The sequence below is a fragment of the Silene latifolia genome, chromosome 2 (assembly GCF_048544455.1).
Source record: "Silene latifolia isolate original U9 population chromosome 2, ASM4854445v1, whole genome shotgun sequence".
Lineage (NCBI taxonomy): Eukaryota > Viridiplantae > Streptophyta > Magnoliopsida > Caryophyllales > Caryophyllaceae > Silene > Silene latifolia.
Window position 1 is genome coordinate 4,317,758 of NC_133527.1, and position 15,405 is coordinate 4,333,162.

General features: G+C 37.3%; 1 protein-coding gene across 9 annotated transcripts; it reads right to left on the reverse strand.

Moving 5' to 3' along the window:
* Positions 1 to 21: 21 nt before the first annotated feature.
* On the reverse strand, positions 22 to 13,354 carry LOC141642059 (putative disease resistance protein RGA3). 9 transcript variants are annotated; one of them, XR_012543164.1, is made up of 10 exons: positions 11,126 to 11,698; positions 10,974 to 11,013; positions 10,520 to 10,684; positions 6,929 to 9,950; positions 5,322 to 5,472; positions 4,639 to 4,897; positions 4,342 to 4,557; positions 2,889 to 3,092; positions 2,688 to 2,727; positions 22 to 149 (listed from the first exon to the last, which is right to left on the reverse strand). XR_012543164.1 is itself a non-coding variant. In XM_074450725.1 (5 exons), exons 1-4 carry the CDS (start codon positions 11,582 to 11,584, stop codon positions 6,940 to 6,942), a joined length of 3,675 nt encoding a protein of 1,224 aa, XP_074306826.1. In that variant the 5' UTR covers positions 11,585 to 11,673; the 3' UTR covers positions 6,325 to 6,417; positions 6,929 to 6,939. The 9 variants fall into 9 exon arrangements, 1 of the variants encoding a protein (XP_074306826.1); XR_012543165.1 differs by having other exon boundaries at positions 5,330 to 5,472; positions 11,126 to 11,673; XR_012543170.1 differs by lacking the exons at positions 5,322 to 5,472; positions 11,126 to 11,698 and adding an exon at positions 13,117 to 13,336.
* Positions 13,355 to 15,405: the final 2,051 nt, after the last annotated feature.

A 15,405-nucleotide genomic window follows, 5' to 3' on the forward strand; every position in this document is an offset into this window, starting at 1 on the left:
AACAAAGACAGTCAGTCAGTCATAAATGTCAGAAATCCTTCACTCAATGCACTGTGATGGATGTCGACATTGAGCTGCGGTCATGGCTGATTTCAAGAAAAGTATGAATGAGGACTGAGGAGCCTAACTCCATAAATGACTCCAAGCACCTAAATATAGTATGCGTAGAAAAGTATGATCGGCCATGATACAAGATGACTTGCTTAATAAAATGTAATGCAGAGCAATGATAAACATACAACAATCTGAAAAGAATGAGAATCAAATTTTCAAAAAGCCACACAGAAAAGTAACTTGCCCTTCAACTCCAAACATTCAGACACTTAATTAAGGGGTAAAATAACGATAGCCAACAACACGAGACTTTAAGCATGAACCGTTGCCTCAAGATTAGACCCTTATGTTTGCACTTTGTGTTGAAACACAAAGATTAGACCTGCTTCGGGCGAATATTGTATCCAAGAATAACATTGACCAATTATAACTTCACAGCAGACGAAGCTCAAAGAATGCAGTAAGTAGACTACATATTTCAAGACAAAAAATACAAAACAATACAATTTTTTTTTTTAGTTTTTACCAAAAATTCAATTACTCAATCGAAAGGAAAATAAATCATAAGAAGGATACAAGACTTTATAATGTTAAAACACACTTTAAAAGGGAAATGATCGAGAACAGGGCCTTCAAGATCTACAGAGAAGCCCTGTATCCTTTAGAGATCATTCAATATTCAGTTGGTCTTATATGAGACGGTCTTACGTATAAAACCAACTCAAATACTAAGGTAATCCTCATTTAATTATATACTCCCTCTTAGTCACTCATTTCTTCCCTATTTCCCTTTTCATGATAGTCGGATTTTCTTCCCTCTTTTCTTTTTTGGAAAGGATTATGTGGTCCAAATTCATTTGTATGTGGGGTAGAGTGGTTTGTGTGGTCCAAAATCATATTCTTATTTCTTGTGCAAAATGGAAGGGGGAAGAAATGAGCGACTAGGAGGGAGTATGTGATTAGTTGATCACTCGAATCCTTCAGTGATCAACATTTATGCAATGAAATGGCTTCAACGGCAATAATTGGAATGGTAGAGGCACATACAAGTATACAACCACACCATTGAATCAAAAACTACTAGCTGTTTAAAGATAAACAAACGATCCTTCAACTAAAATTAATGTCGCAAAGAATTTAAAAAGTCAAAAAATGATCAACAAAAAGGAAGTACCATTGACATTACTTTATCTTATTATTGGATAACACACAAAAGAAAAGAGTAATATATTCTATTCTATTGGCCAAACTACCAAATTGGTAAAAAAAACTAATGGAATGTGACAAATTGGCCAAAAAAGTTTCACTTTAACAAATACTCCATCATTGCAATTAGATTTGACAAACTACCCTTATTGAATTAGTAAACTAAAAAAACATTATCCGAGACTCGTCATTAGCAACTATGACTCGAAACTTAAAATTAAAACACTTGACCCAAATTTGATCTAACGTTGTTAAACATGTTTTTTCTCTTGAATAATTCGACCAAAAAAATGATATAAATTTACAATGATTCATATCCATAAATATTTGGATAAAAATTACTCGTAAACATTAATTTTTAATATTTCACCTCATATAGATATATAAATTAATGAAATATTAAATAAGAAAAATAATCCAATTTTCATTTTCGAGCCAATGGTCTTCGGATCGCATGCGGATTTTCTTAGGATGATAAGACGCCCAAACCCTGAAAAAAGTCGAGTTTGTTCGGGTTTACCTTGTAAGTAGACCTGGAAAAATCGACCTGGCCCGATTAACTCGACTCGAAAAGGCCGGCCCGAGATCCAAAATTTACCAGAACTACAACTCCCAAATTTAACCCGAAACCCGACTGACCTGACACGACCCGAACTTTGTTGACTAGGATCTAACCCGACCCGACCCGAAATGACCAAATCCGAAACCCCGACCCGAAAATGACGCGAAAAATGTAACTCTAATTGAACAAATAAATGACTAATTTAAAAACATAATTAATATAATTTACGTTAAAATAAATAATTAATTATCAAAATTAAACTAAAAATAGGTAATAGTATTAAACGTACTTTTTTTTCTCTTAACCATTGACCCGAATATGAACCGGGCCCGAAATAACCCGACCAACATACCCGAAAAATATCCAAAACAACTCGACGACTCGACCCGAACTAACCCGGTAATATGACAACCCGAAATGACCCGACCCAAACCCGACTCAATTGATCCGTTTGTCAGGTCTAGTTGTAAACTTCATCTGGGTCATCTATTCTTATTTCTTTGGTTTTCGGGTTTTAAGAGTTGGGTGACTTGGGTAAAGGATATTTTAGTCAAATTTAGTTCTAGGAATAACAAATTAAATAAAGCAATTAGTTTTTTGGCCAATTTGTCACATTCCCTTAAGTTTTTTTACCAATTTGTCACAAGTGAATTTTTTTTTACCAATTTGGCAACTATCCTCCACTTTTTTTACCAATTTGGTTATTTGGCCCTATTCTATTCTATTGATTGATTGATTTGCTCCATAATGTGTGTTAAATTGGAAACATTATAATGATAAATTTTTATCATTGTAATTTGACAGAATTGAATTGAATTAAACTAAATAAAATAAAATTAAATCCAAAAGAATAGGACCTTATTACCATTGTAATTTCCGCGTATAGCATCCTGCACAATCCCGAACTAACCAAGTCAGCCAGAAATTGAAGTTAGTTTAAAACCATGAACCCGAGTCATAATTACCAACTCAGGAGACTTTACCAGATCGAACTAGTTGACATTTGCAGAATTATTGATATTATTAACGGTATTTTTCTTTGCATACATAACATCAAACCACTAACCTGGTTGAGACCAATAACCTTGGCCTCGGCATCTAGCTCATCGAACAGCAAAAGGATATGCTTAACCTTAAACGACATCCGAAGTCGAAAGAACAAAGGGGTCTTCATAAAACAGTACCTAAACTTGGCTGTACGCTCCAGTTTTCTGCGTATAACCTCATAGGCATACTCGTCCATGAGGTTATCAGACCGATACGCGACATCCTGAAAATGTTTGAGCCAAGTATTCAGCAAACTGATCTGTTGGGCCTGGTGATTGTGGCCTAAGTCCTCTAAAAAAGCTTCGACGTATTCAAACTTACGTCGAAGCTTTTCGAGGTTATCCTGGTAGCCCAATGCTAGCTGTAGTTCCTCCGTGGCTCGACCCATTAACAATTTAGCTAGTGCTTTTGTCCCCTCAATTGCTAGGCCTTTCCCTACCTCTATTATTAGTGTTTCAGCCATTAAAGGGTACAATTTTTGTGTGTTATGTCCTCAAGTTTGAAGTGTAAATTCAACATGTAAAGGGTGGTATTTATTTTTTTTGGTGCAAAAAAGGGTGGTATTTATGGAGTAAGGATCCAATGTATTTACACAGATAAATAAAATAATGTCCTTAACCCCTAAGACGACCTCGGACTATAGAAAATACTTTTCTCACATTTTGTATTTGTGAAAAGTAAGACTAGTTTTAACTTTTAAGCAGTGATTGTGGACTTGTGGGTATAGCTTTGATTAGTCAGTGTTTAGATAAGTGGCCTTGCTATGATAATACATACGCATGCATCATTTCTTACCTAACAGGACACGTAGCTTAATCGTCTCACTGTTTAGGCCTAAAAGGGTGTTCAAAAACGGTTCGGTGATTAAAATCGTTAATTAAAATCAGTTCGAACGCATTTTCGGTTTGGCCAAACTCCTAACCTAAAACGCATAAGCAGTTCGGTTAACTGTTAACCGATTTGGCCAAACTCCTATACTTTGTTTCTTTCAAATTTTCAATTTTAATTTATTTTTTTAAGGGATTTAATTAAATTTTTGTTATTTATAATACCTAACCGTAAAATTAAGTAGATATACTTTGGTATTTAACCAATTTAGGAGTTTTGAGTTTGAATGCATTAAGAAATGAAACGAAAGAACAATTTTTCTGTATGTTATTTTCTTTTTTTTTGCTTAGTTTCTAGTAAAAACTTCGGTTAACCGGTTTTCTAAAATTGGGAATCGGAACCGAACCGTTTCCATGTCAAATTTAAGGTTCGGTTTACCGAACGCTTTGTCAAAACGAACTTAAAAAAATGCACGTTTTTTCAGATTTCCGGTTCGGTTTATTTTGAACACCTCTAACATTTGTCCCTCATACAAATATCTTTTTGATATTGTACAGGCATCAAAAAGTGCACCGAGAGTTTATGTGGTCAACCACTCTACGGAATAGATATCAATTCACAGAGACGGAGGGAGTAACATTTACCTATACCTGTACTGGCTGTACATGCATCAAAAGGCGATTTTGGTGAAAGAAAATGTATCATTTTATCCAAGGCTTTGCGTCTGCCTTCTCTTTAGATTTCTGGAACAATAAACCAGAGATCCAAACAGACAACAACGTCCCCTCAATTGGCGCAAGCTACACAATTATGTGCTCTTTCGTTATGTGATCACCCCGTGTATATGCTCATCCTGTTACCTGCAAAGAATTCTCTAATCAATAATTACGATACATTATGTCTTAAATAGGAAGTATTCAGAGGACAGGAGAAGCGCATACAGAAGCAGAGTTCATGCATCCACCGGTAAAGCCGGAATCATTAATTTGAAGGGTGAGTTTGGAAAGGTTAGAAATCCATGTTTCCTCACGAAACTCTCCAGAATGGTTCTCATTAGTGACAGAGAAATAAAGAGTGTCATAAATGTTGAAAGTCCTTCAGTCAGTGCACTGTGACGGATGTCGACATTGAGCTTTGGTTTGTGGCTGATTTCAGGAGAAGCAGAATGAGGAGCCTAACCCCATAAATGGTTCCAAGCACCTGTAGAATGTATGCACGGAAAAGTATGATTTACCATGAAAGAATGAGACTCAAATTTTCAAAAAGCCACTCAGAAAAGCAGTTTGCCCTACAACTCCAATTCACCAAACATTCAGAAAGTTTAATAAGTGGAATAATCCGCTGAAATTATACATGGAATAAGCAACATGTCAGGAAGTAAGATAGCCAAAAACAAGAGACTTGAGCATGAACCACTGTATCCTTTAGAGATCATTCAATATTCAGTTAGTCTTTTTACTCTTATACGAGACGGTCTTATATATTAAACCAACTCAAACACTCAGGTTATTCTCAATTAATTATATACTCCGTAGGTAATTAGTTGATCTTTTTACTCTTAATGTCAAGGTTCCTCAGGGTTAGACAAATTTTCAAAACAGTGACAGATAGCAAAGTAACTCACAGAGTCACAGCATTTTTGCAAGAGAACAATGCTTCAGAGGCAAAGCAGCATTCTCAGAACAGCATTCACATCAAGTCTCCTCCCAGTTTATGCATCAGATATAGTGTAGATAAATTTGAAAACCTTTTTGTAAAATGTCATAAACTACCACCTGCAAATAATAAACATAATTAAGTATCCATAATCATTAAATTCAACAACTCAAAAGCACCAAACTTCACCATTAATGGCAAACAAACAGCCGCCACCCGCTAGAAATTGCAGTAGCCAAAACAGTAAGACGATCATAAGCAGTAAGTACTGCCTAGTGCCTACCACTAAGCACATGCATAATATGTTATCTTTCTGGTAGAAGTTTCACCTGAAACTACTGCATACAACACTAATTTGGAAAAATAACCCTCAAAAATATCACCTCATCAAAATCAAATAGCGTAACAAAGCCTAATTAATCAAAACAAACTCCAATCACCAAATTTCTAAGATTAGACAGCAACAAAGCAGGCAACAAATACAAAACCCAGTGCCTCAAAATTTCCAGATCCCGCCTATGGTGGGATAAGGGGATCAAATGTATGAGGCATAAATACATAATCCCAGTATGAAAATACACAGAGAATGTTTCCGGATTAGCCATAATGAAATTGGGTTTTGAGAACTTCATTAAAAAGCCTTTATTGAAATAAAGAGTGGTCTTTACCATAAAAAGGGTTTAGAAAAGTCCTCGCCATTGACCTCAATGTATTTAAGATGTTTACCCTTGTGCCATTCAGTACCCTAGTCCTTCACATAGCTCTTCTAAACCCTTTATCAGATGGCGAAAAACTTTTAAACCCATTTCTGGTAAATACCCTTTTAACTATTTCACTATTGCCAGGATAGATTAAGGAAGAGGAGAGAGATAATTAAGAAGAAAATTATATCAGATTTGTGAATGAATCCATGAGATTGCAAACACGACTTTTATAGAAGAGCAATAGCGGCAAGTGGAGGGATCGAATTTACCTCTCCTCCAAATCCCTTCACCTCCATTTTGTTAACCAAACAAGGGGAATGCTCTCCCTCTAAATCTGTTCCCTCCCGTTCCTTCAAATCTCTTAAATCCAAACAAAGGGTAAATTTCAAGCATGAACTACATCCTACGACTGAGCATATATGCATAGCATTTCATTTGCCTGGTAGGAAAAATTTTACCCTGAAACTCTAATTTGGAAAAATAACCCTCAAAATATCACCTCATCAAAATCAAATACGCCAAAAAACGCTGATTATGTACTCCCTCCGTCTCAATCATTTGTTTACTTTTGATTAAAATACTCTGCACAATGAATAAAAAGGTAAACAAATGACTGGGACAAAGATAGAAATAAACTCAAAGCACCAACTTTTAAGATTAGACAACAATAAACCCATCAAAACTTAGTGCCTCAAAGTCTCCTCAAGTCCGACTTATGGTGGGATAAGGGGATCAAATGTACACAGCAATATTGCTGACAATACACAAAAAGAAAGTTTTCAGGTTATCCATAATGAATTTGGGATTTGGGAACTGCATTTTAACAAGCCTTTATTTGAATTGATTAGTGAAATAAAGAGTGTGTGTTTACCATAAAACGGTTTAGAAAACTTCTCTGTCATCGATCTCAATGTAGTTGAGATGTTTAACCTTGAGCCATTCAGGGCTATTGTCCTTGAAGATGCATTCCTTCAACAACGGGCAATCTTTAATCACGAGCTTGCGTAGTCGGGTGAGACGCAGTAACGCCTCTTTTGAAGGTAAACACTTCAAGGACATGCATGACCTGAACTCCAATAATTCAAGAGACGAGAGGTTGCATAGCCACTCTGGAATCTCTTCCAAGTCTTCGAACAACACTATACGCAGGCCTGTAATCGTGGTGAGCAATCCAAGTTGTACAGGAAGTGACCTCATCTCTGGATAACCCATCAATAGTAGTTCTTTGAGGGATTTGAGACGGAGAAAGGGAGTCATGTCAGAGAAGTACTCTGCTAGCTGCTGCTCATCTTGAAACCCATGAATTCCTAGAAATTCCAAATTCGGAAGTTGTTCAAGTTCCTCAAGCATGGACCTCAGGAATTCTGCTGAATGATAGAAGATGCACAAATCAGTAAGCCCTCTAAACGCTCTAAATTTTGCTGGTAGAACATCTTCTAACTCACTCTTTAAGATGTATAAGGTCACCAAAGATGTGAGTTCTTCAAAGCTTGATGGGATTCTTATCAAACCTGTACAACCATAGATGTAAAGTTTGCGCAGGGCATAAAGCCCATGGAAAAAATCATCTGGCTGAGAAATCAGTGCCTGAGAACTGATTGTCAAAGACTGAAGACATCCCATGGATTTCAGGCTGGGAATCGTCACGAGTTGATCAGAAAACTTTATGTCCAATATCTGAAGGTTCCTACAGTTTGCCAGTTCCTCAGGCAGGTGTCTCAGTAAAGACATCCCATACATTTGGAGTGAGGTGAGTCCGGTGCAAACCTTGATGATATCCAGTGACTCAATGCTACTAAGTTTGTGAAGCTTCAAATGTGTCAATGATTCACAGTGTAGGGCCGGAATAGTTTTTAGCACAGGACAATCTTCAACTTGTAGATGTTCAAGTCTAGGAAACACGACTGTCACCTCTATGGCTGGCACCATCCATGTGGTCAGCCTAGGAAAGCTAGAAATCACAAGTTTCCTCAGAGATTGAAATACTTTCCCTGCCAAATTTCCATAGAACTCATTTCCGATGTATTCCACATCGAGCCCACTCAGAAACAGGGTCTTCAGGAAAGGTAAGTGCCCAAGTGTGGGAAGGTTCTGGCAATTGTTGCAGTTGAGTAATTTAAGCCTCGTCAGGTTGCTTAGTGGTCTCAGACGACCTCCGATAACTTCCTGAGTTACAACGGCCATATTCATTATCCATGAAGGGAGCGATTTCCCGTAGAAGTTATTAAATTCCAGCGAAGAAATTTCAGGGTAAGGTTGAAGGCCGTCCAGAACATCTTCATCACTATAACCTTCACTTGGTTCTTGTCTATCTCTGGCCCATGTCAAAGTCAATTTCGTGATCTTGTCGTTTTTGTTCAGCGCAGCTTTGACAGCCTGATCTCTGGTATCCACATGCTCGAGTCCATGAACACATATCTCACCTCTAAGATCGGGTAAAGCTCCAAGCTCATCAATTGTCCATCCTTGATCATTTTTCAAAGCAAGATGAGGTAAGGTCTGCAGGTGATTTAACGCTGCCAAGCCTTTTGATGCATCCAAGGGAATAGTTGTTAAGATGTGTCTTAAGTTGATAAGCCTGTTTAATAATGAGGGTAATTTAGTCAACCTCCTGCAATCAAGGAGCTCGAGCGTTTGTAGGTGGTAGAGTTTACAGATCATGTCTGGCAGTATTCTGATCGGATTATACGACAGGTCGAGAAATCTCAGGTGTTGCAGCAACCCAATAGCAGGTGGCACCTCCGATAGCTGAGTACTCCTGAGCACTAGTGTGCGCAAGTACCGTGCATGAACCCACCAACTCTGTGAATAGACAGATTGGACGCCTTCAAATGAAATCGTTCGTAGCTTTCTTAGTGTCTCCATTTTCGAGAACTCAGATACCATTTGATCCCTTTTTGATGTGAATACCAGATGCCTATAACCACTGGCTTGTTGTTGGTCTTCTGCTTCCCTGATCAACAGGAGATCCTTAGAAACATAGATTGCAAGATCATGGACTAGATCATGCATTCTGTACCTCAAAACCTCATCATTTTTTGTTTCATCTTCCTGTAAGAATAAATTATTTAGCAGAACACTACAAAATTCCCCGCCAATGTCTTCCTCGGTCAACCTTCTTATTTCAGATAACGGGGTGTGGAGGAATCCCTGAGCCAACCAAAGTGCAATCAATACATCCTTCTCTATCGCGCGGCCTTTGGGAAAAATTGCACAAAACGCAAAGCATTGCTTTAAAGATGGAGACGGTAGATGGTTGAAACTCAACAATAGGGAAGGGAGGATATCGTTTCTGCCTTGTGGTAGTTCCCATAGGTCACTCGTTTCTATTGCTTCCCAATCACGTCGGGAATTTTTTTTCGACATTAGTAAGCATCCGATAACATTTATGGCCAAGGGAACTCCCTTACACTTGTTAGCGATTCTTCTACCAATCTCTTCTAAACAAGAATCATCGTGTATACCAACATTTTGCTTAAGTAGACCCCAGCTATCATCTTCAGATAATCCTTCAAGCTCGTGCTTGTAAATAGCTCTTGCAGCGTCTGCAACTTTCTTCTTACGAGTTGTCATCAAAACCACACTCCCCGGAAGTCCTCCAATCCACTTCAGTGACTCTCGCAAAGAATCCCATAACACTTGATCTTCCTTCCAAACATCATCTAGAACAAGCAAGAACTTTTTGCCCTTCAACTTCTCTTCTAGTTTTCGTACAATTCCGTCTTTGTTGGACAAGTCCCCTTTGTTTGACGTGACTGCTTCAACCATTTCATTCAGGATCCTTATGATGCTGAAATTCTCAGAGACACATATCCAAACTTTATTATCCCCGAAATGTGTATTGACAGTTTGATGATCGTATGCACGTCTTGCTAATGTTGTCTTCCCAAGACCTGTAGTGGAAAGATTAGGAAAAGCAAGGAGCAAGCAACAGCATATACTCATACATATAGCATCACTAATTCTACATAATGCCATCCATATCGCACCCTCCGTCCCTGCAACTACGTCCCCAGCACTCCCCCTCCCTACCACCACCCTACTTGAACAAAAAAAAAATTTTAAAAAAAATCCCTAATTAGAAAAATAAAACACAATTAATTCAATCGAAAACACCAATTAATGTAACTTATTTACTAAGAGTATTATAAGACAGAACATTTACTTGTTTAATATTCAAATTCAGACCCATAATTGAATTTTTTTTTTTTACGCAATATGGTTAGCTTTTGAAATGGAGAGAATAGGAACAATTTTCTTTTTCTTTTTTATGGGCGAGGACAACAAATAGACAATGAAGTAAGCTTCATATGTGAAAAAACAATTTCGATGAAAGAATGTGACAGAGATGAGTATGCTACCGTGAATTTGTGGTTTCAAGTTACACTTATATAGGATAAGATGATAGAGAATCGGTAAATATAGGTGAAAGGTGAAAGGTGAAAAGTGAAAAGGTGAGTACCTCCCATCCCGACGATGCTGACAATGGGCAAAGAACTATCTTCGTTGAAAGAATCACACAGCATTTCAAGCAGCTTTCGTTCATCATCCTTCCTTCCTACAAACCCACCTGAGACGTGTTCCCGAGCTTGATTCCAGCTCCTACAATTTCCATACCGAACGTTTCCTGCAGATATAATGCCAAATCATCGTCATTTACCTCTCACGTGTTAATTTAAACTCCCTCTAAATCTCCAAATGCTTCCATCTTTTTTAATACATACGAGGAGTATTTTAATAAATGTGAAAGCTTTTAAATATAAATTGGTTACTTAAAGTTAGATTTGAAACAACAATAATAGATTATTCTTTAAAACTGAAATTACTTTACCTACACCGATGGGCAACATGAACAAAACTAAGCTGAACCCGGATTGAGTGAATAAAAAAAAAATCAATGTATACGACATTATTACCATTGTAAGTTTCTCGTACGGCATCTCGAGCAATCTCGACCTAACCGAGCCAGTAAGAAATCAAGGTTAGTGCACAATATCAAAACAACTCACAAGTAGTTAAAAATATGACTAACAATAAACCTCGTTAGCCCCCTTATTCTGCTACTGACCTGATTAAGACCAATACTCTTGGCCTCGGCATCTAGCTCATCAAACAACGAGAGGATATTCCTAACCTTCAATGACATCCGAAAACGGAAAAACACAGGGGTACACACAAAACAGTGACGGAACAAGTTAATATTACGCGAGCGGAAACAGACTTTTTGTCGGATAACCTGATATGCATACTCGTCCATGAGGTCATCCGTCAAATAAGCGACATCTTGGAAACGCTTGAGCCAAGTGTCCAGCAACTTAATCTGTTGAGCCTGGTGGTTGGACCGGCTTAAGTCCACCAAGAAAGCTTCAACGTACTCAAACTTACGCCGAAGCTTATCGAGTTGATCTCTGTAGCCCAATGCTAGCTGCACCTCCTCTGAGGCTCGACCCGTTATCAAATGAGCTAGCGCCTTCGCCCCATCGATTGCCAGGCCTTTTCCTACCTCTATTACCAGTGCTTCCGCCATTAAAAGGGATGATTAGTTAATTAGTAATGTCACTTAAATTTTGGAAAAACAGCTTCAAGATGTAAGGGCAGTAACTAGTTTATCAATTGGCGACAATTAGGCCTTGTTCTTTTGGACTGAAATTTATAGGATCCAATGTTGTTAGGATCGGGATTCTACTTTGGATCGATGAGGAGGGTAGGATCGAATCGGTAGAATCGGATCGTAGAATCGCAAGATTCTACAAACTCACTAAATATAATTTTTTATTTGGTAAAAACATATAATTGAAAATCAAAACACTTATTTATTAATATTTATTCATAAAATTTCCTAATTAATGATTTTAGTATCATTGTATGAACAACTTACACGAAATTTGAGTTTTACGGTGTCATTATATAAAAATATATATTAATTTTTTTATATTATGGAATCGGATCGTAAAATCGTAGGATCGTATTATGATCCCATCTCTAGAAATTTTCATATTAATAGGATCGTAAGATTCTACAACTATGATAGAATCGTAGGATCCAGGATCGGTCAAACATTTTTGGATCGTAAAATCGTAGAATCGTTGGATCGAATCGCGATTCTGACAACAATGATAGGATCTGAACTGAACTGAACTTATAAGATCTGAACTGAACTGAACTTTTAGGATCTGAACTTAACTGAACTTATAGGATCTGAACTTAACTTATAGGATCTGAACTGAACTGAACTTAACTTATAGGATCTGAACTGAACTTAAATTAAGTGACGTATAGGGATCTGAACTGAACTAAAATTATAGGATCTGAACTGAACTGAACTTATAAGATCTGAACTGAACTTATAGGATCTGAACTGAACTGAACTTATAGGATCTGAAGTTAACTTAAATTAAGTGACTTTAAGTCCAAAAGAACAGGGTCTTAGTTTCAAACGAGCGTCTAAACGATAAATAATTCCGTAAATCAAGATTCAAGATCATGCTCTTGTTTTTGCCAATTGGCACATGGGGGGTTCGTTTTTCTAGTAAGAATGGTCGGTCTTTTAGTACGGAAAGCTGATCAGTAACCACTACTTTGGACTTTTGGAGTATATGAATTCAAAATGCTTCCAAATTTTATTAGTTAAAATAATGTTCTTGAGCAATGAGCCGGGTTACATGTTTTCTTTACAATCTCGGGGTATTGACGGTAAACAAATAATTGAGACGGAAAGAGTATCAATGTTTCATAATCCCAAATCTCCCGATTTTTTGTTTATCTTTACTTTTAGCACAAAGACGGCCAAATAGGCGAAGGGATATCAAATTGCAGTGGAACATCAAATTACCAATCCAAAACACTCAAAATTAAAGTAAACAAATGAATGAACCACCGAAAAATAAAATAGATAGATAAACAAATAATCGGAACGGAGTGAGCATAATTATATAAAATTCCATAAATAATCCAAATTTGAATTAACTTATTCCGATTAAAACTGTGGACAACTACTAATGATCCTATTAATTAAGCAAAATTCTAATGCTTGACACTTTTATAAGATAAGATTCTTACCTCATTGATTTCACGATTAAATAGGGAATCTGGAGATGTTGAAGCTTCATTTGCATGTATGGAGGAATTGAATTGAGAAATGAATTTTAGGAGGAAAAATCAGATATATAATTCTTCACTTTAGGATTTAGATCTTGTGAATGGGTCAATCAGTCGGGTTTAGTCAATTCGGGTTTGTTCAGGTAAGAATTCAAGTCGGGTCGGGTTGAATAAGTTCGGGTTAATTTAGGTTTTTGTGCAGTCGGGTCAATTTTATCAGGTTTAGTTTAGATTAATGCGCCTAAGATTGACTGGGCTATGGACATATGAATATATGATGGTATGAATGGGCGTGGACATGCACCCCCAGCACATACCGGATACCGGGAATCTACAATGGGTCGGGTTAGGTTTTGAGACGATTGAAGTGATTTTTTTTTTGTCTAACAAAGCGGGCATTTAATCGCACTACGATACAAGGGAGGAGGGATTCAAACATGGAGCTATTGTCCACAATACCTCCGTTTTAATCACTAACTAAGACATCTTTGGTACGGTTGAAGGTTGAAGTGTTTGTGTAGTGTGGTCAGGTTTAAGTTGGGAGAATACGATCCATTTAAAGTTATCACCGGCAGTAACGGCTCAATCTGTTCGTAAGGCCTATGGTCATGAGTTTTTTTTTTTTTTTTTTTGGCAGCTGTAAATAAAAATCTTACCAACCATTTCAGCTCTAGCTAGGTTATGGGCTACCTTATTAAGACGACGCGGTAAAAAACTAAAACAAATACAATGAAACGACGTAAGATAGAACTCAATATCTTGCAATAAGCCCCTAGTCATATGGTGCGACGTCTCCACCCGAGCCAGCTGAAGAAGAAATTGAAGACAATCAGATGAGACATCAAAATGAAGGATATTACGATCCAAAGCCCATCTTATAAGCTTTCTTATTCCAAACGCTTCAGCTTGAATAGCGGGTTCAGCATTGAAACTTCTAGCAAGGTACAAACACACTCCCCTCCAGGCGAGTAAACTACCCACCCAACAACAGCATGAAAAGAGTCCACCCAACTAGCATCAACTTTAGCTCGAAAGGGTGTACATGTACCTTTTTCTCCCACCAAAAAGAACGGAAAATGGTTACGAATATCACTCCTTAAGGTGTCCATTGGATCATAAATTTTCAGCCCCATGATAGAAGCTTTAGAGGAAGCTAAAGATTCAGCCTTCATAACCACATTAGCTGAACTAGCTTGACATTAAAGAAGTAATCAACCGAGAACGACTTATCCAAAAGATCACTTCATTCCGAAGACGCCATAAGCTCCAAATAAAAGAAATGAAAAGGATAATGAAATTATTGAATCATCTTTTGAGTGAAAGTAGTTGATCCAATTAACAACCCAATCCCTAAGACGAACAGACGTAGAGTACTCCGTTGAAATACCAGCTGTGAACAAGCCCACAATCGCTTCACCAAAAAACAGTCACGGAAAAGATGTTCAAGAGTCTCAATAGATCCGGACTCACCACACCAAGGACACAAATGATCCAAACTAATATTGCGTTTTGCGAACTCAACACCTACCGAAAAATAATGTAATAATTCGTCAAATAAGGATTTTCCATACTTGAGGACCAGGAAGTTGCCATAACTTTCTTTTACAGAAAGTCTTGATAGTTTGAGTAATTCGACTTACATCTTTTAAGGAACTATGCTTACTAAGATGAGAAGAGAGGCACAAAGCATACCCACTTTGACCGAATAAATCCCTGAAGGCGTATGCTTCCAATAAATACAATCATTAGAAATGGTCGCACAGACAGGCATAGCACAATTTTTATTAGCCCACTCGAATTCAAACAGAACATTAATGAGGTCATGGTTCCAACGCAAAGAGGGAGTCAGGAAATCCTTAACCGTCATATTCATCATTGAACCAGGCGGAGGGAATCCTAGACTAGTAACTTTAGCCGGAGTGGAGCCACAAACCCAATTAGTATTCCAAATATTAAGACTCGAACAAGTACCAACTTTCCAACCTAAATCTCGGAAAATCAACTCCATACCAAAAGATAAACTTTTACAACCCCATGAGTTAACAGTTAACAAACATCACAAATGTTATTCAAACATGAGGCTATTGTAAGAAGACCCGTACTTGAGATTAAAACTGAAAAATGCCACAAATTTGTATTCATTTTGATCCATTTTTTCTAAAAATAAGGGTATTTAATATTAATGAAAATTTTGACTAGAATGTTAATGAAAGTTCTATTTCCGAATATCCATTCACTCGAAAATAGGAA

Coding starts and splice junctions, on each gene's coding strand:
- LOC141642059 (XM_074450725.1), bottom strand. CDS start 11,584: ATGGCGGAAGCACTGGTAATAGAGGTAGGAAAAGGCCTGGCAATCGAT. Junction 10,685..10,973: donor CGTACGAGAAACTTACAATG/GTAATAATGTCG, acceptor TTATATCTGCAG/GAAACGTTCGGTATGGAAAT. Junction 9,951..10,519: donor CAGCATCGTCGGGATGGGAG/GTACTCACCTTT, acceptor TTTCCACTACAG/GTCTTGGGAAGACAACATTA.